Below are 27,942 nucleotides of genomic sequence, written 5' to 3'. Positions count from 1 at the left end.
ATACTATATCGTGTGTCGTAGTACTAGGATGCTGTATCGTGTGTCGCAGTACTATGATGTTATATCGTGTGTCGTAGTACTAGGATGCTACATCGTGTGTCGCAGTAGTATGATGTTATATCGTGTTTCGCAGTACTAGGATGCTGTATCGTGTTTAGCAGTACTAGGATGTTATAGGATGTGTGTCGTAGAATGCCCATTTGTGTTTCGTCTGGTCGCCTAAGACCGCTATTGTAGAAACGTCTGTCGCACTAAAATCTAAATGCTGAACGTTATTGCTCCATGCTGTGTTGAATTAGGGAAAGTGCCTAAGCTCCTGTTTTTGTTTGCTTGTTTTTTTTTTACCTCTTTAGGTATTATATGATATGGAACCAATGATCGCCTGCGCAAATAGTGTGTTGTGTAGTTTCTATGGCAAATAACGCGGGCTGAAGAATGACGCGGAATAACGCTTTCTTTTCACGGTTCGTCACGGTTTATCGGCTCACCTGAGCACGTTATAATCACGGGTGAACATGGCTAAAAGGGCGCAAGACCATGCAGCTGCCTCGTACTGACGTATAAGCCTATAAGTCAGGCCTTATTATACTTGAGTACCATTTGTGGTCTCTTTACCGAATTTGTAACATATTAACAGCTGGTTAGTGGATAAATATTCGAGTTTGAGGGTGTCTTATACTATTATATGGTTTTGTTATTTGCTACCGGGGTATTCTAAAGGCTGTTTAAACTGCTAAAGTTTGTCGCACATCAGCTGCGATTTATATTGCAATCTCAGATCGCCCTGGGATGTGACGAAATTGGTGTCAAAGTAGTCGCATATTGCCCCAAACCATTTCAAACAAGGCAATGTTAAATTTTTGCAATGTTATTTGCCTATTCAACTCCAAGTAAAATGACAATTCTAGTATCTTAGAAATAAGCTTACTGTATGAGATGCAGCGATTTGCACATAAGTTTCGAGATGTCAGCGTGGAATCGCGTGGAATTGCAGGGTGTTTACCCTTGCTATTTTAGTGCAATAAAAATCACCGTGAAAATCGCAGTTTGTGCCGCGCAATAAGAATTGCCAGTGTAAACAGTCCTAGGAGAGAGTCGTAGAATGGGTTTTTTTAGGGGTCTCGCCTGACAGGTGATTCAAGGCACCTGCCCCATCAACAACTAAGCACTCCAATGAATTCTTATTCTATGATGACATGCAGGTCGAGCGTGCACTAGACCATATCAACATTCATCTTCAACCCCCTTCCAAGCCGCTGCTCACATGACACCGATGCGTTCTCCGATTGGTCAAGACCTTGGTCGCTCATGATGTAATTCCCCATTGTTTCCGATGGGTTCGGGTAAAAATTGGAACAGGGAAAGACAAATAGATGACAAAAATATGGTTAAAATCAAAAGAAAATGAAGCTTTCGTACCTTTTTGTACTTTTTAGACTACTTTTGGTGCGTTTGAATAATAGCTATGGCAAGCATGAATTTCGTAAAGAAGCGAAAATAGTTTGACTTTCGTCAAAGGAGAAAAATGTTTCTTGGCTTTTTGTTTTTTTTCGCGTGGATCGGCTTGAAAGGTAAGAAAGTCCAACGCTAAATAGTCTACCATAACGGACCTCTTCCTAGCAATGCCTTTATTTCTTCTCAGGAGCGAACTGTGAATACCTAGAAGCATGTAAAAAGACTAAAATCGAGGAGAATGTGACGTTACGCGGAGGAATCGGCGCTGGTACATTTCGTAAGCTGGCGAAAGTCACGAGTATGGCTTCGTGTATTGAACTTTGCTGTAAGACATCCTCGTGCGATGTCGCGTTTCTGTCCAACATGAAATGCTATGGAGTGGAATGTGTAAGCGACGCGGAGTGCGAATCCACCACGACCGATACTTCCGATACCAAGGTGCTAATAGCGCACGTTCGGACGGGAAAGAAGAAAGGTATGTTCATCATCCACACAGAAATACTATATCATTAGTTCTATCATATCATTAGGAACGCTTATCCACACAGAAATCCTATATCACTAGTTCTGTCATATCATAAGGAACGCTTATCCACACAGAAATCCTATATCACTAGTTCTATCATATCATTAGGAACGCTCATCCACACAGAAATCCTATATCACTAGCTTTATCACATCATTAGGAACGCTCATCCACACAGAAATCCTATATCACTAGCTTTATCACATCATTAGGTTTTTTGCGAAGAAACTTGAACTCGCTTGAATGAAACGCAGATAAATCAAAGTCTCAAATTTTAGCCTTTAATTTTTTCCCCAAAGCTTTATTTGCTATCGACATAAACATGTTCACGCTAACTTGATAACTTGGAGTCGCGATAGAGACATTTGTCTCTAATTTTTATTTTGAGATCCTTTACATAAAAACGTCGAAAAACTTGTTTTAAGAAAATTAGAAAATATAGATCTAGACCCAAAGTAAGGATTTGAAGCAGCTGAGAACTGAGTGTACTACGAAAAAGTCTCGCTCTAAGTAGTTTTCATTGAAGCGAAAAATAGCAGTCATTTGTGCTGCCCATTTAATGTTTAATTAGAGTAAGGAAGAGATATATTTGTGTGCGGCCACCAGAAATCGCCTTTCAGTAGCGACAGGTCGGGTGAATTGTAAAGGGGACTTTTTAATCGTAAACAACGCAATCAATCAAAACAACACGGTCAACTATAAACAGAGGGGATGGAAAAACAGCGAATAATAAATTAAAAATAATAAGAACCTTTGAACCCTCTTCAAATAATTGTGAATAAAATATTTGCTTCGCTCCACCACCTAAACGATGAGATCTAAATTTAAACTTTTTACAGCGTTCTTATGCTGAGGGAGTTTTATTCTATTAATTAAAAAAATTGATTTTCGTCCCCAAGATATTCTGAATTCCAGCTTGCATTTTGTAATTCCATCAATCACACAAAATATCCCATATAAGATTGTTCACCAAAGAAATATATACTTTGATTTCTCTTGTTTAAACTGGTTGTTTTAACATGTTCTCAAACAGAAGGCAAGTCACCGCTTGCTCTCGCTGGGATCCCGACACACAACACCCCTACTTTCAAGCAAGCTGCAAAAGCGCCGCTAATCAATACCCTTGGCATCAACCCACAAGCAAAGGGTATCATCCCAGGACACCCTCCGAATATGGGCCCTGCGAGCGGCAGGACCGCTGGTATGACTACTGTGGCACCGAAGGCGCAAGTAGATAATCACCCAGCAAACATTAGTCCCGGACTGGCGGGCCAGTGCAAGGCGGGAAAAATGCACTTCCAGGTGACTCTCAAGGGAGGCATCAAAGCGGGCACATACAAGGACGTTGGTGCGGTAGCTGACATGAGAGAATGCGCGGACAGGTGTTGTGGGTATGCGCAGTGTGACTTGGCGTTCTTATTGCGCAGCCGGTGCTATCTCGTCGGGTGCTCGGACGTTAAAAGCTGCGACTTGCAGAAAGCTAAACCCTCTCCGTATAATCCGGCAATTGCTTATGTCTCACGATGGAACAGTGAAGGCGTCAAACACACAAGTAAGTACGAACTCTCTAAGGTGGGATGGAAGATGAAATGGGAGAGAAATAGAGAGAGGAATGGAATGAAAATGGAACGAGGAATAGAATGAGCAGGAAAGGAAGGTGGAACGGAATGAGATTTTGAAAACTCACTCATACAAAATACTTTCAAATTAATCTCGAAGACACATGATTACCAATACCAAAAATGTCTACGAATGTTTCATTGTACAATTTGCTTTCACAAGTTTGACTAATTACTTGTGTGCATATTGTGTGTTTCGCATTTTTTGCACCAAATTGTGTGTGGTGTTTTCTTGAATAACTTCGCCCGTTACTTTTGTTTTCTTGGTTTAACATCAGTTTTGCCCTCTTGTGTAGTCAATGTCAAAGATGACGTCAATTCCAACTATAAATGCAGCCCGATGAAACTAATGTCAAAAGTGACCCTTAAGGGTGGGCTCAAGGCAGGGGATTTCACAGACACCGGGAAGGTATGACGGCTAACCACAGGCGCGTACACAGTGGGGTTGGGGGAGGGGGTGCGCAGTATGCAAAAGCTGGGTCATTTCTTATTTTCTTATTAAGTAATTTTTCAAATACTATGCCATATTACACCTATGACTGAGCGCCCCTCCCCTCCCCCCTCGTCCAATCCTGGGAACGGGCCTGGTCTATAGGTAGTCAGCGGTCGAAACCGGAAATGACGACGATCTTTATGTCAGATGCTAAGGCAGCAACAAATTAAGACGGCAAGGGTAATTTGAAAAGTAGAAATGCATTGTGTCTAAGAGGTTTCAACCATTTTGCGGTAGACACAAAACTCTGGTATAACTAAGCTATTTCTTGTACGGTAGCTGATGCTTACTTAATATTATGCATATCGCTATTACTATATCGTGCATCTCGCTTTTACTATATCGTGCATCTCGCTATTACTATATCGTACATCTCGCTATTACTATATCGTGCATCTCGCTATTAGTATATCGTGCATCTCGCTATTACTATATCGTGCATCTCGCTTTTACTATATCGTGCATCTCGCTATTACTATATCGTGCATCTCGCTATTACTATGTCGTGCATTTTGCTATCACTATATCGTGCAATTCGCTGTTATTATGTCGTGCATGTCGCTATTACTATATCGTGCAAGTCGCTAGTACTATGTCGTGCATGTCGCTATTACTATTTCGTGCATGTCGCTATTACTATGTCTTGCATCTCGCTATTACTATGTCGTGCAAGTCGCTATTACTATGTCGTACATCTCGCTATTACTATGTCGTGCATCTCGCTATTACTATGTCGTACATCTCGCTATTACTATGTCGTGCATCTCGCTATTACTGTATCGTACATCCCGCTATTACTATGTCGTGCAAGTCGCTATTACTATGTCGTACATCTCGCTATTACTATGTCGTGCCTGTCGCTATTACTATGTCGTGCATATCGCTATTACTATGTCGTGCATCTCTCTATTACTGTATCGTACATCTCGCTATTACTATGTCGTGCATGTCGCTATTACTATTTCGTGCATCTCGCTATTACTGTATCGTACATCTCGCTATTACTATGTCGTGCATGTCGCTATTACTATGTCGTACATCTCGCTATTACTATGTCATGCATCTATTTTTTTTGGGGATTACAAAAAAAATGTCAATTCTATCTAAACTAGTTTAGAATTGACCGCTAAGCATGATAACTTTTTTGGGTCACGCTTTCTCTGCCATTTTGTTCCTTAAACTTCCTATTTCCAGCTCAACAGTATCGGCTAGTGTTATTCGATGCAGTGCCATCCGTCTTAATTATACCATGTATTGTTTAAGTCTAAGCGATAAATATCTGCTTTTCAGGCCAACAATATCGGCGAGTGCTATGACCTATGCTGTCAGCAACCTACCTGCAACCTTGCTTTCATGTTAGGGCAAAACTGCTTTTCCGTCAAATGCTACACCAAGGACTTGTGCTCGACTATCCCCGCGCAACCGTCTATATATAACCCACAGATAGCGTACGTCTGGAATAGAAAAATGACTCCGCACAAGGACAAGCCAGAACAAGGTAAGATGGAGGGGTGGTAATGGCAACAAGGTGTCAATGGAGGGGTGGTAAAGACAACAAGGTGACAATGAAGGGGTGGGGAAGGCAACAAGGTGACAATAAAGGGGTGGGAAAGGCAACAAGGTGACAATGAAGGGGTGGGAAAGGCAACAAGGTGACAATGAAGGGGTGGGAAAGGCAACGAGGTAGCCATGGAGGGTTGGGAAAGGCAAGAAAGTGACAATGGGGGCAGTGAAAGGCAACAAGGTGACAATGGAGGGGGGGGGGGTGGGAAAGGCAACAAGGTGACAATGGTGGGGTTGGAAAGGCAAAAAGGTGAAAATGGAGGGGAGGAGGCGACGATGTTTCAATGAAGAGGTGGGAAAGGCTACAAGGTGAAAATAGGGGGTGGGAAAGACAACAAGGTGAAAATAGGGGGTGGAAAAGGCTACAAGGTGAAAATAGGGGGTGGGAAAGGCAACAAGGTGAAAATAGGGGGTGGGAAAGGCAACAAGGTGACAATAGAGGGGTGGGAAAGACAACAAGGTGACAATGAAGGGGTGGGAAAGGCAACAAGGTGACAATGAAGGGGTGGGAAAGGCAACGAGGTAGCCATGGAGGGTTGGGAAAGGCAAGAAAGTGACAATGGGGGCAGTGAAAGGCAACAAGGTGACAATAGAGGGGGGGGGGGGGGGTGGGAAAGGCAACAAGGTGACAATGGTGGGGTTGGAAAGGCAAAAAGGTGAAAATGGAGGGGAGGAGGCGACAATGTGTCAATGAAGAGGTGGGAAAGGCTACAAGGTGAAAATAGGGGGTGGAAAAGGCTACAAGGTGAAAATAGGGGGTGGGAAAGGCAACAAGGTGAAAATAGGGGGTGGGAAAGGCAACAAGGTGACAATAGAGGGGTGGGAAAGACAACAAGGTGACAATGAAGGGGTGGGGAAGGCAACAAGGTGACAATGAAGGGGTGGGGAAGGCAACAAGGTGACAATAGGGGGAGGGAAAGGCAACAAGGTGAAAATAGGGGGTGGGAAAGGCAACAAGGTGAAAATAGGGGGTGGGAAAGGCAACAAGGTGAAAATAGGGGGTGGGAAAGGCAACAAGGTGAAAATAGGGGGTGGGAAAGGCAACAAGGTGACAATGAAAGGGTGGGAAAGGCAACAAGGTGAAAATAGGGGGTGGTAAAGACAACAAGGTGACAATGAAGGGGTGGGAAAGGCAACAAGGTGACAATAAAGGGGTGGGAAAGGCAACAAGGTGACAATAAAGGGGTGGGAAAGGCAACAAGGTGACAATAGAGGGGTGGTAAAGACAACAAGGTGACAATGAAGGGGTGGGGAAGGCAACAAGGTGACAATAAAGGGGTGGGAAAGGCAACAAGGTGACAATGAAAGGGTGGGAAAGGCAACAAGGTGACAATGAAAGGGTGGGAAAGGCAACAAGGTGATAATAGAGGGGTGGGGAAGGCAACAAGGTGACAATAAAGGGGTGGGAAAGGCAACAAGGTGACAATAAAAGGGTGGGAAAGGCAACAAGGTGACAATGAAAGGGTGGGAAAGGCAACAAGGTGACAATGAAGGGGTGGGAAAGGCTACAGGGTGAAAATAGGGGGTGGGAAAGGCAACAAGGTGAAAATAGGGGGTGGGAAAGGCAACAAGGTGACAATAGAGGGGTGGGAAAGACAACAAGGTGACAATGAAGGGGTGGGGAAGGCAACAAGGTGACAATGAAAGGGTGGGAAAGGCAACAAGGTGACAATGAAGGGTTGGGAAAGGCTACAAGGTGAAAATAGGGGGTGGGAAAGGCAACAAGGTGACAATAGGGGGTGGGAAAGGCAACAAGGTGACAATAGAGGGGTGGGAAAGACAACAAGGTGACAATGAAGGGGTGGGGAAGGCAACAAGGTGACAATAGGGGGAGGGAAAGGCAACAAGGTGAAAATAGGGGGTGGGAAAGGCAACAAGGTGACAATAAAGGGGTGGGAAAGGCAACAAGGTGACAATGAAAGGGTGTGAAAGGCAACAAGGTGACAATGAAAGGGTGGGAAAGGCAACAAGGTGACAATGAAGGGGTGGGAAAGGCAACAAGGTGACAATGAAGGGGTGGGAAAGGCTACAAGGTGAAAATAGGGGGTGGGAAAGGCAACAAGGTGAAAATAGGGGGTGGGAAAGGCAACAAGGTGAAAATAGGGGGTGGGAAAGGCAACAAGGTGAAAATAGGGGGTGGGAAAGGCAACAAGGTGAAAATAGGGGGTGGGAAAGGCAACAAGGTGACAATGGAGGGGTGGGAAAGGCAACAAGGTAACAATGGAGGGGTGTGAAAGGGAGTAAAGTAACATTGGAGGGGTGAAAAGGGCTAGTCGGACGTTTGTGCAGTTGTTGTTGATTTGCCAGAATCCTACTCCGAAGCCGGTTGACGACAAACGTTTGTCAATCGACTGTATCTTGCGTTTGCATGCTATCATATTCTGCATCAAAATTTATCTTGTTCTGGACATGTTAGGCGTCGCAAAAGACTTGTCATGTTTGATAATTCGTTTCAGCTCCATCAACAAAGTCTGCTATTCCAAAGCCCGCGCCCAGTTGCCCAAACACGAAGATTGAAGAGCAGGTTACCCTAGTAGGCGGGCTCAATGCTGGCAGTTTCCACGACAACGGCAAGGTGACAGACATGACGCAATGCCGTAGAATCTGCTGCGAAAAGCCAATGTGCAACCTCGCTTTCATGCTGGGTGTGAGCTGTTTCACCGTTATCTGCAAAAATGTGGCTTTGTGTAAGACAATGCCGGCAAAGCCATCACAGTTCTCGCCAAAGATTTCCTTCGTCAGGCCTTTTGGATCAAATGACTTTATAGGTAAGAACTAAGAGTCGGGCATAGACGCCGTTCTTTTCATGCTCCCTTGTTATTGTTTCATATTCATTTGCATATTCAGTTATATCTGAAGCGGCACATAAAAAGAGTTGAATCTATACTAGGCCTCAGATACTCGGTTGTAAAAATATAGATGTTACAATACAAGACCGGATTTGAATATTTTAAGCGTTACATTAAACTGATTATAAATATATTTAGAGCTAAAAGATAAAACTCCTCTTATCTCAAAGAAATAACTTCCGTGGTGACTTTGCCTTAAAGAAAACAGTTCTCAAAGCTAAAAGAAACATGTATTTATTTGATATTTTCAAAGGCACTTGCAAGAGAAGCCTGTGGATTTTCGCCACTCAAATCATATTGATTTTACAAAGCTACATCATGATGTTTAGGTGTTGGGTTCATAGAAAGTGTTAGCCATTGTAATAACTGTATATTTGTTGCTGCAACAAAACTAGTCTATTCTAATTAATTAGTTAATTAATACTAATAATACTATAATTCTAATTAATGTTTATCTCACTTCTAGGCTCCCCAACTGCAAAATCATCCACACCCCCAGTACCACCTGCCTCTCTCAGTACGATCTCAACTACACCACAGCCAATCACAACATCTGCACCACAGCCAATCACAACATCTGCAGCACAACCAATCACGACGCTTGCAGCCGGACCAGATGTGACAGGCATGGCGTCACCGGCCGTACCAGGGCCGCAAGCTGGTTTACCAGACCTTCCTGGACTTGGTGAGCCCCATGGGCCAGGAAATGGGCAGCCACCTCTTGAAGCTTTCGGGCAGCCACTTTTGCCACCACAGGTAATTCACGTGTACATCAGTTTAAAAAAAGTCTCGATCCACTTTGCATCTGTAAAAAATAAATCCTTGATGATTGTTTGTTCAAAGATGTTTCAGACGTAACGCAAGGTTATAAATCAATGGATATTGTTCCAACTAATCCTTTAATCAAACTGCAGCCGAGCAGTCCCTTTAACCCAATGCAATCGACAACCACCCATCCTCCGCTACCTAATCACGTGACAGAAGCCCAGCAGGCTATGGCACCAGGCCTCCCGGCCCCTGACAAGCACCCGCAGTCTGCCATGCCCGCGCTTCAGACTGGTCAGCAGTCTGCCATGCCCGCGCTTCAGACTGGTCAGCAGTCTGCCATGCCCGCGCTACAGGCTGGCCTTGAGGCCATGATGTCGGACTCGTCTATTCCAGGTACACACGTGTTGTCCAGCTGTTTGTTAAAGTCAGGTACACACGTGTTGTCCAGCTGTTTGTTAAAGCCAGGTACACACGTGTTGTCCCGCTGTTTGTTAAAGTCAGGTACACACGTGTTGTCCCGCTGTTTGTTAAAGTCAGGTACACACGTGTTGTCCCGCTAGTTGTTAAAGTCAGGTACACACGTGTTGTCCCGCTAGTTCTTAAAGTCAGGTACACACTTTTTTTGGCATTTTGACGTTGTGGTGCATGCTACTGTTTTTTTTTTGTCATTTGTTATAATCATTTTATTATTAGAATCATTTGTTATAATCATTTATCTTAGAACCATCTGTTATATTCATTTATATTAAAATCATTTGTTATATTCATTTATATTACAATCATTTGTTACTATAGATAAACCCATCACTGCTAACAAACCACTGAAGATTCCCAAACCAGAAGAGAAACCGGAAGTAAATTTGGGCAGTACCATAACAAAAGCGAGGCCTGGCCAGGCGATGAAGATGAACATCGTGGATGGCAAGCTACAACTCACCCCAGTCGACACGGCCGCAAACGAAACCGAGGCTGACAAGGTAATATCTCTCTCGAGGGGTCAAACCACAAGGACTTGTAGCCTGCCGATTGTCCAGCTAGTTGTCTTTTGTGAGCCTCGAACCACGAAGGCTGAAAGGATTGTGACCATTACTGATCGTCACTTTTGCAATATCGTCCGAAGACTTTTAAGGGAAAAAGCACTACAGATATTCGGGTTGGAGATATTCTCTCTTTCAACTTCCTATTTTGATACATATTTGTGGTCACTTTTGCAATATCGATCAGAGAAAAAAATATTGGTATTTCTAAGCGCACGAATATGACAGATATTCCAGTTACGAGATACATTTTTTCATTATCCAACCCTGTGTTTTGACACGTGTTTGCGATACCAGTAGTCCGCTAATAATATCTGAAAAATAAAATAGCATGTACACTTTTATATCCATCCTTTTTTTGTATAATAGAGCAAGCCAAAGAAGCCAAGCGGAGCCTTCGATGCAATTTTCGGCGGTGAGTCAGAGGAAAATGACAAATGCATGGCAACAAAAGTCTTAACAGACGTCACTCTGAAAGGAGGGAAAAAAGCCGGCAAATTCAAAGATCACGGTGACGTCAAAAACATGAGAGCCTGCAAAAAGCTATGCTGTCAGGACGAGGAATGCAACCTCGCCTTCATGTTAGAGAAAACATGTTACACAGTCACGTGTAAGAATAAAGATCTTTGCGATCACACGTCAGCCCCGCCCTCTAACTTCAGACCACGTGTGTCTTACGTCAGGCCGCTGGACGAGGGAGAAACAGGTACGACCTCTACGGTCCACTCCCTCTCCATCCAAAGGAGCCATTTGAGCATCGAGTCCGCTTGTCACCTATCATCAAGTCGTAGCAGTTTTATCTACGTTTTATACTTTATGTTTTATTAAAAGTGAAAACAGACTCTTAATTAAACGGATTGATAAATAGCATTTTCATAAAGATATTTTCCATCGGCTTTTCGCAGTTCCAAAAAATTCAAAAACTTTGTCGTAACCAATCTAATTATGTTTTCATTGACTATTATCCATTATGAATACGCCAAAATGAGGGGTCATAACCAATCTAATTATGTTTTCATTGACTATTATCCATTATGAATACGCTCAAAGGAGGGGTCATAACCAATCTTATAAGTTTTTTATTGACTATTAGCCGTTATGAATACTAAAAGCTTGGTCATTTTTAACGATTGTCTTTTCAACGTTGCAGAGCCAGAAAAGCCGCAGAACTTTCAAGCAATCCCGAAGGCTCCAGCAAACCTTCGCTGTCGCCCTAGCAACATCACGAATGACAAGGTACTGGCTGGTGGGATGGGCAAGAAAAATTTCACAATCATCCATGACGTGGAGGACATGGGCGAGTGCATGACGAAGTGTTGCCATGACAACAAATGCGACATCGCGTACTATGTAGACAGCACGTGCTACGCCGTGACATGCTCCACTAAAGCTGCCTGCAGGCCGGTCAGCGGTAAAGGCAGGGGGAAGGTTCCTCTTCTGTCCGCCATGTTGATGAAACCAAAAGAACCTGAGGATGACGTCATTGGTGGTAAGAAAACATGCCCAATAGGGGGCTTGTACTAAGAGATCACGTGACATTTTGTGTGGCAAACCACCGCGCTTTCAGCGGCAAAATAACAAAAAGCAACTTATTTAGCGCTTACAAATAAAGCAAGAAAGGGCAAAATAACAGCGGGAAAAGCAACTTTTTTAGTTCTAACTAATAAAGGGATAACAGCAACAACAGCAACTTATTTAGCTCTTACGAATAACAGCAACAACAGCAACTTATTTAGTTCTTACGAATAAAGGGATAACAGCAACAACAGCAACTTATTTAGTTCTTACGAATAAAGGGATAACAGCAACAACAGCAACTTATTTAGTTCTTACGAATAAAGGGATAACAGCAACAACAGCAACTTATTTAGTTCTTACGAATAAAGGGATAACAGCAACAACAGCAACTTATTTAGTTCTTACGAATAAAGGGATAACAGCAACAACAGCAACTTATTTGCAAAGCAACTTTAGGATAAAACCTGTTTAATTATCGCGGAGCGTCTCTAAAAAGTCAAAAACAATGATGAACGCTGAAAAAAGTTTTTTCCATTTTTTTATTTCGGGCGATTCTTTTTAGATTCTATTCGGCGTGGAAGACCACTAGGTATACTTTTTATCACTATGAGCGCTTACTCTTACTAAGTTAATCATTTGATGACTATGAGTAATACACAGTTTCTTGTAAATGTTTCACATTACTATTAAGTTAATCATTTCATAATTATGAGTAATGCACAGTTTCTTGTAAATGTTTCACATTACTATTAAGTTAATCATTTCATAATTATGAGTAATGCACAGTTTCTTGTAAATGTTTCACATTACTCTTACTAAGTTAATCATTTGATGACTATGAGTAATACACAGTTTATTGTAAATGTTTCACATTACTATTAAGTTAATCATTTCATAATTATGAGTAATGCACAGTTTCTTGTAAATGTTTCACATTACTCTTACTAAGTTAATCATTTGATAACTATGAGTAATGCACAGTTTCTTGTAAATGTTTCACATTCTGAGTTGACCGCGCAGAGCGTTCTTGTTTTCCAGCCTTTTTTTTAATTTGTCGATAAATTTATTAAAATTCAAGCAAAAGCGGAAGTGACTTTTTTCTCTCAATAAAATGAACTTGAGAGCCGTATGATTAAAACGTTGTTTTCGTTAGCAGAGTCTGTACGGGAAATTTCAGACTTCGGGAATTCTCAGTCTCGGCCTTCTACCTGCCAGTCTTTCTTCGTACATTCCTCTCGCTTGGTTAATAACCCTTTAATATCTCGTTCTGTAGGTACTGATATCATTCCTCTCGCTTGGTTAATAACCCTTTAATATCTAGTTCTGTAGGTACTAATATCATTCTTCTCGCTTGGTTAATAACCCTTTAATATCTCGTTCTGTAGGATTTGATATCTTTCCTCTTGCTTGGTTAATAACCCTTCAATATCTCATTTTGTAGGTTCTGATATTATCCCTCTCGCTTGGTTTATAACCCTTTAATATCTCGTTCTGTAGGATTTGATATCGGTGAGGGTGGCGAGGAAAAGAGCTCAGCCTCAGAAGAAGTCACCAACTTACAGCAATACGAGCCCCATCATGCGTGCACGGGCAGTAGGATATCAAGCGGAGTGTCACTACGAGGAAACAGGCCAGGGAACTTCACGTCAATGGGAAATGTACGCCATAGTCAGAGATAAGTAGACAGAGCGTCGAGAGTTTTGGACGATAACGATGATGGTTGTAACGGTGATGTCGATTATTATGACGATGGCGTTAATAAAGATGATGACTGTGATGACGGTGATGATAATGACAATTATCATAACAATGACGATAACGATGGAGACGGTAATGATGATGAAAGTGTTGGTGACGCTGATACATGCTAAAAATCTTAAAATGATATCTTTGTGACTTGTTTACTTGACTTAATGAGACACATCATTTATAACCTTAGAAGCGAAAGCGGTAGACGCTGGCATTTTATAAAAAACCCTTTTGCAGGTTGATAACATCAAGATGTGCATCGCGTTGTGTTGCACGAGACCAAGGTGCGACATTGCATACATGGAGAATAACAAGTGTTTCGCAGTGCACTGCAACGACGGAGTTCAGTGTCAAACCGCCGCCCACCAGGCAGATGACAACACAAACGTCAAGTTCGCATATATGGACAGACACCAAGCACAGCCCGTCAAGGAGAGGGGTAGGGATTTAAATGTTAAACTCACTTATAAGGACAGACATCAAGCACAAACAGTCTGGGGAGGGGTAGGGATTTACTTCTTATGTTCACTTATATGGATAGACACCAAGCACAACCCGTCAAGGAGTGGGTAGGGATTTACTTCTTATGTTCGCTTATATGGATAGACACCAGGCACAACCCGTCAAGGAGAGGGGTGGGGATTTACTTCTTATGTTCGCTTATATGGACAGACAGCAAGCACAACCCTTCAAAGGGAGGGATAGTGATTTACATCTTGTGTTGGCTTATATGGACAGAAACCAAGCATAACCAATCTGGGGAGGGGTGGGGACTCAACTAAAGAATTGAAGTGACTGATACGAGCATGGAGTATCCCTAAGAACTGCATAGAACGCGTGACATATAAGTGTAAGCGGAGCTTTTAACAGGAAAAGAAGAGATCCTTCATGCACTTGACTTGATCGTTAAACCGGGTCACCTTTAATCAAGGATCCTTCGTACACTTTGGTTGATCGTAAAACCTGGTCATTTTGAATCAGTCTTTCACTGCGTACATTTAACCACTTGTTATCGCAACTCAGATTGGATGATCGTGTACATCATCGCGGGCTCACTCGCGTTTGCGGCCGGGCTTGGAGGTGTCATATGGGCTGCCTGTGTTTGCACTAAAAGGTACGCGACTCAAAGTGAAGGGCTAGTGCCTCATGTCCCTCATCCTACATAAAGTACTTACCGTATGTGCCTATGTATGCATAGGTCAGTAAGTCAAGTAAAGAATTCAAGTGTTGTTGAATTTGCTTCATAGAATGGCCATTTTATAAAAATATAAATCCGCTTAACATTTGAGAAATGGAATGAATTTAGGCATGGCATCATTGTTTATTAATATCCTTTTAATTGACGTCATCAAGCGATGATACCAACACATGACGTCACAGCAGAAAAATTTGGGGCAATATTGCATGCTTTTTAAATTATTCGTAGAGTTCCTAAAATGAAACGCATGCGTTAGAATAAAATTTTCGCACAGCTTAAATTTTGTTTTTCCATTCGGAAAAATATTTTCTATATCGGAAAATCAATAGGTAGGACAAGGTTTTTTCGCCAGTTTCGGGCGTTTGTTTACATAGCCAAAAATCTCTCGCGCGCGTAAATTGTTTTCCCGCCACTTGATTTCCCCACCTGAAAGTACGAAGTTCCCGGATGATCGAGCGCGCGACTAACAACCGAATAACGGGAATTAGGATACTTTGTAAGCGATTTTTTTTTTATAAAATAAACAAAACTAAATCCCCAATTTGTGTTGAATATTTAAAGAAAGCGATAAAAAATCTCTAACCTTAAACCCAAATGTCTCCTGCCTTCTGAGTTAGCGAAACCCTTTTTACTTGCCTCTTGTTATATTTCTATTTCTCTTGTCAAAAACCCTAGCGGTCGTTGTTTTCAAGTCTCGAAACATTTGAACGGTACTGTGGAACCGTAGCCTCTTTAGTGTTTGTGACAAGCCCGAGCCCTCTCCGAACCTAACTTCGTATTTAGGTTCTATATAAAATAAGAAGGAAGTGAAACAACGCTCGATTCTATTTTTCGAAAACCTGCCTAGTTACGGCCAATGTTGTGATGTTGGTATGAGACATGATTTCTCTTTGAACTCTTTGAACTTATGGGTAGTTTCTTGTTGTTACGGAGAACCAGCACAAAAAAGGGGGAACATAAGCCAAAAACAAAGACCTTAGAACGAGACAATGAAATAGAGTACAAAGGCCTTGAGCACCAAACGGCCGACAACGGCCGCGCCGAGTGAGTGTGTTTTCCCTGCAACGCTGGTGGCGCGGCAGTAGACACTCACTAGACAGACAGACAGACAGATTAGACAGATACTCACGACTGCTCGAAGTTTGAATTTCCGAGCAGTGCCTCGTTCCTAGAGCCCCTCGGTTAGAAAGTGCACACGATCTGTTATCACAGATGGTGAATTCGATAGTCGACGGTAAAAAGTGTAAACAATATGAGTGAAATTCGCAAATCGGTGACATGAGAGTCGGTTCAATTGAAAGCTAAGGCATATTTTCAAAGTGTTTTTGTGCTGGATTGGTGGCTGGTTAATTTTTGCTAGTTTTATCGGTCCTCGAAGTAGTTGTGTGGTGGCCGTTAGCCGATGGAGTCCCCAGCCTTTCCTATTTTTATACAGAGAGAGAAACACAATTCGTGGCGGGCTTCAAACTCGCTCTACTGACATTCTATCGCCAAAATTGAAATAAAGGAAGACTCAAACACATTATTACATGGTCTAAAGTTTTATTTTTCACGATAAAGTATTTTTTCGCTAACATATAAATTCCCCATACATTCCGTTGGCTTTATAAACCACTGACAGTAGCCTTGGGCTGCCTGTGAAAAACCAAGCCCCCCGTAACCCCAAGGAATACCCACTTACTGCCGCCGACACACGCCCGGGCATGCGACAAAACCAGGGATCGGGGCTAATTTTGTCTAGGCGGGAAAAAGCAATGTTTTCCCGCTCAAATATCGAAAGTCACATGAATTTGAATATTTACCCGGAACAACATAAAATTCTGCAAGTTATCGACAAAGGGCAAAGTGTTTTATTTTTAATGGAGAAGTGAAGAAGAGGGATAGAGCAAATCAAATTATTATCTGGTCATCGGATGCCATTTAACTTTTTGGATGAAGAAATCCAACGGTCCGTAGAAAAATTAACCCCGATCCCAGCACTTGTCGCATGCCCAGGCGTGTGTCGGCGGCCCGATAAGTTCGAAGAGAAAGTGAGCTGTCAATCAATCATGTCTCATACCAACATCACAACATTGGCCGTAACTAGGCAGGTTTTGAACAATGGAATCGAGCGTTGTTTCCCTGCTAGCAAAGGCCTCTTTTCTCTGTATTTCGCTTGGCTGGCGTTCGCGTGGAAAAGATACCTCTGCTATGGGTCGCAAGTTCGTTTGATCAAACTATCGTGGACGGGAGATCCAGAGCGCATGCTCCGTTCATTAATTACTGGCCACTATTTGAGCCCACAATGACTAGCGCATGCGTGAAACGTATACTGTATCCGCTGCGGGATAATAAGCCCGCATTCTAAACGGCGTCCTCCGTAGAAATATCACGCGACGAATTATAAAAGAAGCCATTCAATGCCTTATCTTCATTCAGAATTTTCTCTCTTTTGACTAACGAGTCAATCTTCCGTTTACAGGTTTTGCATATTCTTCTGGAAATAGCTGATCTAAGTTTACCAAAAAGTTTTGTAACATTTTCTTCGAGTCCAACTGTGCGATATTTACATTGAAGAAACTCGCCTGCCCAGATGTCTTGAAATTAATCCCACAAACAAGACAAAACTCGTCTTTGCTGCGTTTGCTGTTCAATCTTTTTGTGACGTTTTAGGTGATTGAAATTGAACAGTTGTTTTCTTTTTTCGAAGAGAAGAACTAACCGGAGTTTGATTCATGATTTCCGACTAAACCCATGCAAAGTATATTAGCATATTGACAGCTTTCGCGCGATGGTACAGGTTTTGGCACGTCGGTCGCTTATTAACGCTCACGCATGCGCAACAAAAACAGTTTCGACCCATGGCAGAGGTCTCTTTTCCTCGCGAACGCCAGCACAACGAAATACAGAGAAAAGAGGCCTCTGCTAGCAGGGAAGAGCGTTGTTTCACTCCCTTCTTATTTTATATAGAATTTAAATACACAGTTACGTTGGAGAGGGCTCGGGCTTGTCACGAACACTAAAGAGGCTACGGTTCCACAGTACCGTTCAAATGTTTCGAGACTTGAAAACAACGACCGCTAGGGTTTTTGACAAGAGAAATAGAAATATAACAAGAGGCAATTAAAAGGATTTCGCTAACTCAGAAGGCAGGAGACATTTTGGATTACAAGGTTAGAAATATTTTATTCGCTGAGTTCAATATTCAACATAAATTGGGGATTCATTTTTGTTTATTTTATAAAGAAATCGCTGACAAAGTATCCTAGTTCCCGTGACCGAATCGTAACAAGATACACATCCCAACACCCAAACACTCAATTTTTTTCTAAATCCCCCTAAAAAAATGATTTACATGGTAAGCAGAAAGAATCTGATAATCACTCATATTCAAAACTAATCTAATCTAACTGTTTCCTTTTTTAGAAATAAGATCATAAAACAACGGAGATTGCTTGAGGACGAAGAAGACGAGGATGATGAAATGTTGCCAAAGCGTAAGTAATGTCTTCATGTCACTTGTTCTTTCACTTGTTTTCTGGGCGTGTTTTTGATCGCTGTATCTGATGTGTGACTCTAATCTGATTTTTTTTATAGCCACCTCAACCCGGTACCGAACTCCAATGCACAGATATTAGGCGGAAATTAATGGGGAACACCGCTGGACCAGGCCATGCTTTGACGGGCGCTGAGACAGCAATTTTCACATAGTGGCGGACGGTGTCTCGTGTCATCTTATAATTGCTATATTAACAACTCATTACTTTCTTATGGTGTAACTTATTTACTCGTTTACACACCAAATTTACGCCACTCTCGGAAAGACACCGCACATAAAGCGTAGCTGCTTGACAACAATACTGTATTACTTTGCTATTTCAGTCTGACTTGTCGTACACCGTGTCAGACACCGTGGCAAAACACTGTAATGAATCGGAAAGGAAACAAACGTTCGGGTCTTTTTTCCTCTTTTTTATATATCAATTAACTCTTACAAACGACAACCTAGTCAGTATTAACCGTATTATAATTTATCCCTACCGCATCGAGGTTTTCGTCAGGAGCGAAAAATGATTTTTTTTTCTTCTTCGATATCGGACACCACATTTTTTTAAATATTAAGACAAGACTCGAAGTAGGAGACTGATTTTTTAAAGAAATTATCTCGCAAATGCATTTTTAAATGGTCTTGCTCGTTGCTGTATGTATTACTATTTAGGCACATTAACTGAACTCTGTGATGAGCCACAACAGAGGAATAATTTAATAAAGTACATCTATTTTCTCACGCTGTTCACGTTATTGGATTGCGATGGGCATTTTTATAAAATTCTCAAATGGCATAAAAAGATGGGCTTCTTGACGAATTCCTTATTACAGCAAATCTGAAGTTACATTCTTGTTTCAGAGAATCACTGGAAGCAAAGTCACTCATTGTTTGAACAAGCGACAAGCGCTCATAGACTTTTTAGAGGACTGGAAGGATAAACGAGGGAAGATAAACGAAGGAAGAGAAAAGAAAAAAAAAGAAAATATGCTCTTTATGTATAGTTGTTAATGTGTCTGAGTAGAAGGAGTTTACATACTCGACTTGACTAGCGAAATCTATCTACTGCGCATGCGCGATCTTACAATTGCGCATCAAATCACAATCTTGTTACCAGATCCAATACACCAAAAACTGGACTTCGACTCTGCCAAATTTTCTTCTTTAATAAGACTTCTTCAGGGCAGACTGAAGAAGGTGAATCGTTACAAGCTTATTAACATCAGAATAGTGGCGCGAGACGCAAAAACGCGCATTTTCTAGAATAGCGCGCGCTATGGATAAAAAGAATTTACACATCTCTACGTGGGTTCCTACTACAAAAAAAGTAATCACTATTAAGACCCCGCGGGTAGATAGACTTAAGCCGATAAACCCACTGGCCTTCCCTTTCCCTAAGCTGAGCCTCAGAGTTACACTTATCTATAAGTTGTACCTTAGCATTATTTAGACCTAAATGATTGTCACAATAAAAAATGTTGATAGATAAGGTCATCCTTAACTCTTTCACTAACCGGTAAACTAGGGTGCTTATTTATCCTACTTTTGTGATTATTAAAACGCTTCCTAAAACTATTGATAGTAGAGCCTACGTATTGCTTGTTACACATAGAGCAAGTAATGAGATAAACAACAAAATCTGAGTTACAGTCCAAGTCAAAATTAATGACATATTTCTTATTAGTAACCGTACTGCGAAACTATCGCCCAGTCTTACCTTTACGCCTGTCTTTCAATGTGTCTTCCCTAGGAATACGTCTAACCCTGTCAACTTCCCTTCCCACAAATCTGCTGTCATTACCCCTGTCAACTAAATAATCTTGTAACTCTAATTCCCTCTTTTTGAAAGAAGAGTCTTCCGAACATATCCTACGAATACGTAGTGCCTGTCCAAAAGGAATGCCTTTCTTACAAGCAGAGAGATGACAGGACGTATGAATAGGATATTGATGCTTATCAGTAGGCTTACTATACAGATCAGTAGAGATAACCCCATCCCTAAGAGTAAGTGAAACATCCAAAAATTTACCTGACTAGTATACCACTCAAACGTAAACTTTATAGTTTTATATGTCAGTCCACAATGTATTGACAAATTCTCTCCAACCTTTCCATATGTAGATTGGGAGGAGACTTTATCCCAATGTCATTCATGTGTCCTTGATCGCCATGCAGCCGATTTCTCCTGGAAGGTGGCTCATGGCGTTCCCTACACCGCTCATCGTTTAGTCTCATCCTTTAATTATGATGTCCCACTATCTTGTTGAGGATCTACCTTACCTAATGTTCCATTGCCCTCTAGCGCAAAGCGTCCTCAACTGGATCACTTCCATACAGCATGATACTTTTCCTAATTTTCCAAATTTGGAGCCCCGCCATGCTTTGTTTTGTTTTTCTAAGCAGGAATTGTAGGTTATTTCTCCAGTGTTCTGCTACCTCCTCGTGGCGATGCGTCACGTTCTATGGCTTGCTAGAAACAACTGGCGTTTCCGCGGCATCTTCCCAAGTGCTTTGGAGGCTATCAATTCCATCAAAGCTCGCCTACGGGAATTTCTTCTCGTTCTATTCGATATATGTAAGTCAAGCCGGTCCCGTCGAACCTTCGAGTCATCTTGGTGCGCAAATGGATTCATTGCCAGAGTGACCAATGATCACCTCGAGGTAACCATATAACTTTTCTTCTTCCGTTGGCCCCCCGCGGTCTTCTTAATTAAATGTACTGCGTTGGGTGGAGAGTGCCCCTCCCTTCCCCCTGCTATTGTTGACATTATGCTCAATACACTGTATGCTTCCCTGTACAAAATGCGCCCCTTTAAATAGAACATTAAAGTTCACATACTTGTTTACTTCCTCAAACTCTTTGCTTTGTGTTTTTTGTTAACTTCCTAGGAACAAATTGAATACATATAATCAATAAATCTAGCAAGCTTATTTTGCAAACTCACTTTTTTTATTATTTTTGCTCAAAACCAATCAGGATTAAGGGGTCAAGCACAAAGGAAGAAAACGAATAAAAAAAAAAGCCCATTGGCCTGGGATCGAACCCGGTTTGAAGAACAAAACGGAAACCATACATACGGATTACCCAATCGGTATGGCAGCACAAGGCTTTTAGGGAAGGCTGTAAAGAACCCGAAGGCCCCAAGCACCGATATTTCCGAGCGAATATGCTGTACAACACTCTTGCAAGGTTATCCCAACCCGGGCATTAATGGGGAGGACAATAACCAGGATCCCAGGCCTGTAATACGGTTACGCCACGCACAGCTCGCCGAGATTGTGGATGACAAAAAATAGAGGTCTATTTGGGCGTGTTGGGTCCCTTGGGGACTCGCCATGCGCACGGGCGCATCTCTTTTATTGTGTACATGACATCAAATTAGCGAAGAAAAAAGACGCTGTTTTGGTATCATGTGAAAAGCATAAAATAAATAGAAATAAAGACGTAAGGGGGGAGAATATTGACATATTCATATTAGAATATTGACAAAATCCGCAATATTGTCTACGCTGACTAAGTAAAGCTGTATTTTACTTTAAAGGGGCAGCAGCATAGTACTGCGCATGTCTGGAGTCAGTGTTTATTGTAGGCTTTTAAGTGTCTACAAACAGTTGAACGTTTTAAAAGCTGTCAATACTTTATTAAATAATATGCAATATTATATTGAAAACTATGTTAATTGACAGTTTGTGGTCATTTTTTTGTTTTGTTTAAAGTCTCCCACATGTACCAAAAGCTCATAAGTCAGTATTAGAATTTCACTGAAGTTCATTGTGTCAGGGCTATAGAGCTATTGCAAATCTCTTAACCATGACACTCCCCCTTTAAAGGAAAGTAAAAAAAATCAAAATTGTTGGTGGGGGTCTCTGTTGTGTTTGTTTTCTTTTTAGTTTTGTTCTATTATTATTATTATTTTCTTTTTTAGAGGGGGAGGGGAATTCAGCTAAAAATAGCCAAGGGTCAATTCAAGCAACTAGTACAAAAGATGTTTTTTTGCAGTCCTTTATTCAATATATTCAAGGTTATCATGCAATTCTGTTGTTTGACTGCATATATATATATATATATTTTTCGTTCTTTTCATTACAAGTTCTATATGTGTAAGTGGTGACCATAGCTATGATTACTATTATTTAGAATATTTTTTTACCTACTAACAGAAAACAACTTGACTGCAAAACACTTACTGTAGGGCACTCGATATTAGGCATTACTTTCATGTGGATGTAAGGTTGAAATGTCAAAACCTTCATTAACCCGTGAACTACGCTTTAGCGTATTACACTTTGTGGTGATCTGATTCTATTGTACTTTTTTGTGTTTTACTAACTATTACCGTTTAACTATCACACTTTGTTTCACGGGTTAATGAAAACCACTCTAATTACTTACAGTAGTTCTTTTTTAATATTATTATTTACTTGTATAATTTAGATGAGCAATACATATTTCTTTATGGCTTTGTAGAGCTCATCTCGTTCCTCATAAATAACAAACAAAATGAAGTTTGTTCTTATTTTGGTGCAAAGGAATCTACAGTAGTTTTCTAATCAGATAATTGTTTTTCTTTTAACACTCACCTGTTATTTCAACAGCCTTACTTGAGTTTGCTTGTCTCAGAAATAGACCTTGCTTAATAAACAAAGACATGTTACAAACTTATTTAATAATAGGTAACAACTGCGATATTGTATGAAGAGAGTGCCCCTCTCTTCCCCCTGCTATTGTTGAAATTATGCTCAATAAACTTTTACCTCTTCCCTCTCCACCAGTTAAGAATTCTATGTATGCTTCCCTGTACAAAATGCACCCCTTCAAATAGAACATTAAAGTTCACATACTTGTTTACTTCCTCGAACTCTTTGCTTTGTGTTTTTTTTAACTTCCTAGGAACAAATTGAATACATATAATCAATAAATCTAGCAAGCTTATTTTGCAAACTCACTTTTTTTTATTATTTTTGCGCAAAACCTATCAGGATTAAGGGGGTCAAGCACAAAGAAAAAAAAACGAACTAAAAAAAAAAGCCCATTGGCCTGGGATCGAACCCGGTCTGGAGAACAAAACGGAAACCATACATACGGATTACCCAATCGGTATGGCAGCACAAGGCTTTTACGGAAGGCTGTAAAGAACCCGAAGGCCCCAAGCACCGATATTTCCGAGCGAATATGCTGTACAACACTCTTGCAAGGTTATTCCAACCCGCGCATTAATGGGGAGGACAATAACCAGGATCCTAGGCCTGTAATACGGTTACGCCACGCACAGCTCGCCGAGATTGTGGATGACAAAAAATAGATGTCTATTTGGGCGTCTTGGGTCCCTTGGGGACTCGCCATGCGCACGGGCGCATCTCTTTTATTGTGTACATGACATCAAATTAGCGAAGAAAAAAGACGCTGTTTTGGTATCATGTGAAAATCATAAAATAAATAGAAATAAAGACGTAAGGGGGGAGAATATTGACATCTTCATATTAGAATATTGACAAAATCCGCAATTTTGTCTACGCTAAGTAAAGCTAAACAAAGACATGTTACAAACTTATTTAATAATAGGTAACAACTGCAATATTGTATGAAGAGAGTGCCCCTCTCTTCCCCCTGCTATTGTTGAAATTATGCTCAATAAACTTTTACCTCTTCCCTCTCCACCAGTTAAGCATTCTATGTATGCTTCCCTGTACAAAATGCACCCCTTCAAATAGAACATTAAAGTTCACATACTTGTTTACTTCCTCAAACTCTTTGCTTTGTGTTTTTTGTTAACTTCCTAGGAACAAATTGAATACATATAATCAGTAAATCTAGCAAGCTTATTTTGCAAACTCACTTTTTTTATTATTTTTGCGCAAAACCTATCAGGATTAAAGGGGTCCAGCACAAAGAAAATAAACGAACTAAATAAAAAAGCCCATTGGCCTGGGATCAAACCCGGTCTGAAGAACTAAACGGAAACCATACATACGGATTACCCGATCGGTATGGCAGCACAAGGCTTTTACGGAAGGCTGTAAAGAACCCGAAGGCCCCAAGCACCGATATTTCCGAGCGAATATGCTGTACAACACTCTTGCAAGGTTATCCCAACCCGCGCATTAATGGGGAGGACAATAACCAGGATCCCAGGCTGTAATACGGTTACGCCACGCACAGCTCGCCGAGATTGTGGATGACAAAAAATAGAGGTCTATTTGGGCGTCTTGGGTCCCTTGGGGACTCGCCATGCGCACGGGCGCATCTCTTTTATTGTGTACATGACATCAAATTAGCGAAGAAAAAAGACGCTGTTTTGGTATCATGTGAAAATCATAAAATAAATAGAAATAAAGACGTAAGGGACGAGAATATTGACATCTTCATATTAGAATATTGACAAAATCCGCAATTTTGTCTACGCTGACTAAGTAAAGCTGTATTTTACTTTAAAGGGGCAGCAGCATAGTACTGCGCATGTCTGGAGTCAGTGATTATTGTAGGCTTTTAAGTGTCAACAAACAGTTGAACTTTTTAAAAGCTGTGAATACCTTATTAAATAATATGCAATATTATATTGAAAACTATGTTAATTGACAGTTTGTGGTCATTTTTTTTGTTTTGTTTAAAGTCTCCCACATGTACCAAAAGCTCATAAGTCAGTATTAGAATTTCACTGAAGTTCATTGTGTCAGGGCTCTAGAGCTATTGCAAATCTCTTAACCATGAAACTCCCCTTTTAAAGGAAAGTAAAAAAAAATCAAAATTGTTGGTGGGGGTCTCTGTTATGTTTGTTTTCTTTTTAGTTTTGTTCTATTATTATTATTATTTTCTTTTTTAGAGGGGGAGGGGAATTCAGCTAGAAATAGCCAAGGGTCAATTCAAGCAACTAGTACAAAATATGTTTTTTTGCAGTCCTTTATTCAATATATTCAAGGTTATCATGCAATTCTGTTGTTTGACTGCATATATATATATTTTTTTTCTTTCTTTTCATTACAAGTTCTAAATGTGTAAGTGGTGACCATAGCTATGATTACTATTATTTAGAATATTTTTTTACCTACTAACAGAAAACAACTTGACTGCAAAACACTTACTGTAGGGCACTCGATATTAGGCATTACTTTCATGTGGATGTAAGGTTGAAATGTCAAAACCTTCATTAACCCGTGAACTACGCTTTAGCGTATTACACTTTGTGGTGATCTGATTCTATTGTACTTTTTTGTGTTTTACTAACTATTACCGTTTAACTATCACACTTTGTTTCACGGGTTAATGAAAACCACTCTAATTAATTACAGTAATTCCTTTTTAATATTATTATTTACTTGTATAATTTAGATGAGCAATACATATTTCTTTATGGCTTTGTAGAGCTCATCTCGTTCCTCATTAATAACAAACAAAATGAAGTTTGTTCTTATTTTGGTGCAAAGGAATCTACAGTAGTTTTCTAATCAGATAATTGTTTTTCTTTTAACACTCACCTGTTATTTCAACAGCCTTACTTGAGTTTGCTTGTCTCAGAAATAGACCTTGCTTAATAAACAAAGACATGTTACAAACTTATTTAATAATAGGTAACAACTGCAATATTGTATGAAGAGAGTGCCCCTCTCTTCCCCCTGCTATTGTTGAAATTATGCTCAATAAACTTTTACCTCTTCCCTCTCCACCAGTTAAGCATTCTATGTATGCTTCCCTGTACAAAATGCACCCCTTCAAATAGAACATTAAAGTTCACATACTTGTTTACTTCCTCAAACTCTTTGCTTTGTGTTTTTTGTTAACTTCCTAGGAACAAATTGAATACATATAATCAATAAATCTAGCAAGCTTATTTTGCAAACTCACTTTTTTTTTATTATTTTTGCGCAAAACCTATCAGGATTAAGGGGGTCCAGCACAAAGAAAAAAAAAAACGAACTAAAAAAAAAAGCCCATTGGCCTGGGATCGAACCCGGTCTGAAGAACAAAACGGAAACCATACATACGGATTACCCAATCGGTATGGCAGCACAAGGCTTTTACGGAAGGCTGTAAAGAACCCGAAGGCCCCAAGCACCGATATTTCCGAGCGAATATGCTGTACAACACTCTTGCAAGGTTATTCCAACCCGCGCATTAATGGGGAGGACAATAACCAGGATCCCAGGCCTGTAATACGGTTACGCCACGCACAGCTCGCCGAGATTGTGGATGACAAAAAATAGAGGTCTATTTGGGCGTCTTGGGTCCCTTGGGGACTCGCCATGCGCACGGGCGCATCTCTTTTATTGTGTACATGACATCAAATTAGCGAAGAAAAAAGACGCTGTTTTGGTATCATGTGAAAATCATAAAATAAATAGAAATAAAGACGTAAGGGAGGAGAATATTGACATCTTCATATTAGAATATTGACAAAATCCGCAATTTTGTCTACGCTGACTAAGTAAAGTGTATTTTACTTTAAAGGGGCAGCAGCATAGTACTGCGCATGTCTGGAGTCAGTGATTATTGTAGGCTTTTAAGTGTCAACAAACAGTTGAACTTTTTAAAAGCTGTGAATACCTTATTAAATAATATGCAATATTATATTGAAAACTATGTTAATTGACAGTTTGTGGTCATTTTTTTTGTTTTGTTTAAAGTCTCCCACATGTACCAAAAGCTCATAAGTCAGTATTAGAATTTCACTGAAGTTCATTGTGTCAGGGCTCTAGAGCAATTGCAAATCTCTTAACCATGACACTCCGCCTTTAAAGGAAAGTAAAAAAAATCAAATATGTTGGTGGGGGTCTCTGTTGTGTTTGTTTTCTTTTTAGTTTTGTTCTATTATTATTATTATTTTCTTTTTTAGAGGGGGAGGGGAATTCAGCTAAAAATAGCCAAGGGTCAATTCAAGCAACTAGTACAAAAGATGTTTTTTTGCAGTCCTTTATTCAATATATTCAAGGTTATCATGCAATTCTGTTGTTTGACTGCATATATATATATTTTTTTTCTTTCTTTTCATTACAAGTTCTAAATGTGTAAGTGGTGACCATAGCTATGATTACTATTATTTAGAATATTTTTTTACCTACTAACAGAAAACAACTTGACTGCAAAACACTTACTGTAGGGCACTCGATATTAGGCATTACCTTCATGTGGATGTAAGGTTGAAATGTCAAAACCTTCATTAACCCGTGAACTACGCTTTAGCGTATTACACTTTGTGGTGATCTGATTCTATTGTACTTTTTTGTGTTTTACTAACTATTACCGTTTAACTATCACACTTTGTTTCACGGGTTAATGAAAACCACTCTAATTACTTACAGTAGTTCTTTTTTAATATTATTATTTACTTGTATAATTTAGATGAGCAATACATATTTCTTTATGGCTTTGTAGAGCTCATCTCGTTCCTCATAAATAACAAACAAAATGAAGTTTGTTCTTATTTTGGTGCAAAGGAATCTACAGTAGTTTTCTAATCAGATAATTGTTTTTCTTTTAACACTCACCTGTTATTTCAACAGCCTTACTTGAGTTTGCTTGTCTCAGAAATAGACCTTGCTTAATAAACAAAGACATGTTACAAACTTATTTAATAATAGGTAACAACTGCAATATTGTTTGAAGAGAGTGCCCCTCTCTTCCCCCTGCTATTGTTGAAATTATGCTC

General features: G+C 40.4%; 2 protein-coding genes across 3 annotated transcripts; both read left to right on the top strand.

Moving 5' to 3' along the window:
- Positions 1–1,275: 1,275 nt before the first annotated feature.
- Positions 1,276–19,042, top strand: LOC116617788. Of its 2 annotated transcripts, none has more exons than XM_048734431.1 (16): positions 1,276–1,571; positions 1,643–1,930; positions 3,015–3,533; positions 3,897–4,009; positions 5,384–5,591; positions 8,113–8,424; positions 8,972–9,261; positions 9,420–9,666; positions 10,069–10,250; positions 10,680–10,725; positions 11,461–11,799; positions 13,326–13,486; positions 13,815–14,016; positions 14,601–14,691; positions 18,181–18,251; positions 18,352–19,042. In XM_048734431.1, exons 1-16 carry the CDS (start codon positions 1,526–1,528, stop codon positions 18,390–18,392), a joined length of 3,156 nt encoding a protein of 1,051 aa, XP_048590388.1. In that variant the 5' UTR covers positions 1,276–1,525; the 3' UTR covers positions 18,393–19,042. The 2 variants fall into 2 exon arrangements, with proteins under 2 accessions (XP_048590388.1, XP_048590387.1); XM_048734430.1 differs by having other exon boundaries at positions 1,277–1,571; positions 10,680–11,016.
- A 1,181-nt stretch (positions 19,043–20,223) lies between these two features.
- Positions 20,224–21,137, top strand: LOC116617777. Its single transcript, XM_048734511.1, has 3 exons — positions 20,224–20,233; positions 20,339–20,550; positions 20,714–21,137. Exons 1-3 carry the CDS (start codon positions 20,224–20,226, stop codon positions 20,972–20,974), a joined length of 483 nt encoding a protein of 160 aa, XP_048590468.1. The 3' UTR covers positions 20,975–21,137.
- Positions 21,138–27,942: the final 6,805 nt, after the last annotated feature.

This window comes from Nematostella vectensis, chromosome 11, assembly GCF_932526225.1.
Source record: "Nematostella vectensis chromosome 11, jaNemVect1.1, whole genome shotgun sequence".
Classification (NCBI taxonomy): Eukaryota; Metazoa; Cnidaria; class Anthozoa; order Actiniaria; family Edwardsiidae; genus Nematostella; species Nematostella vectensis.
Note: the sequence above shows the minus strand (reverse complement) of the source record. Positions and strands in the feature narration are given on the sequence as shown.

Bases quoted from the DNA above. Each gene is read 5' to 3' on its own strand.
- LOC116617777 (XM_048734511.1), top strand. The intron at 20,551-20,713 runs GTCCCACTATCT...CAGGAATTGTAG, and splicing joins TCTCATCCTTTAATTATGAT to GTTATTTCTCCAGTGTTCTG.
- LOC116617788 (XM_048734430.1), top strand. From the start codon at position 1,526: ATGTTTCTTGGCTTTTTGTTTTTTTTCGCGTGGATCGGCTTGAAAG. The intron at 10,251-10,679 runs GTAATATCTCTC...TTTGTATAATAG, and splicing joins ACGAAACCGAGGCTGACAAG to AGCAAGCCAAAGAAGCCAAG. The intron at 13,487-13,814 runs GTACGCCATAGT...ACCCTTTTGCAG, and splicing joins ACTTCACGTCAATGGGAAAT to GTTGATAACATCAAGATGTG.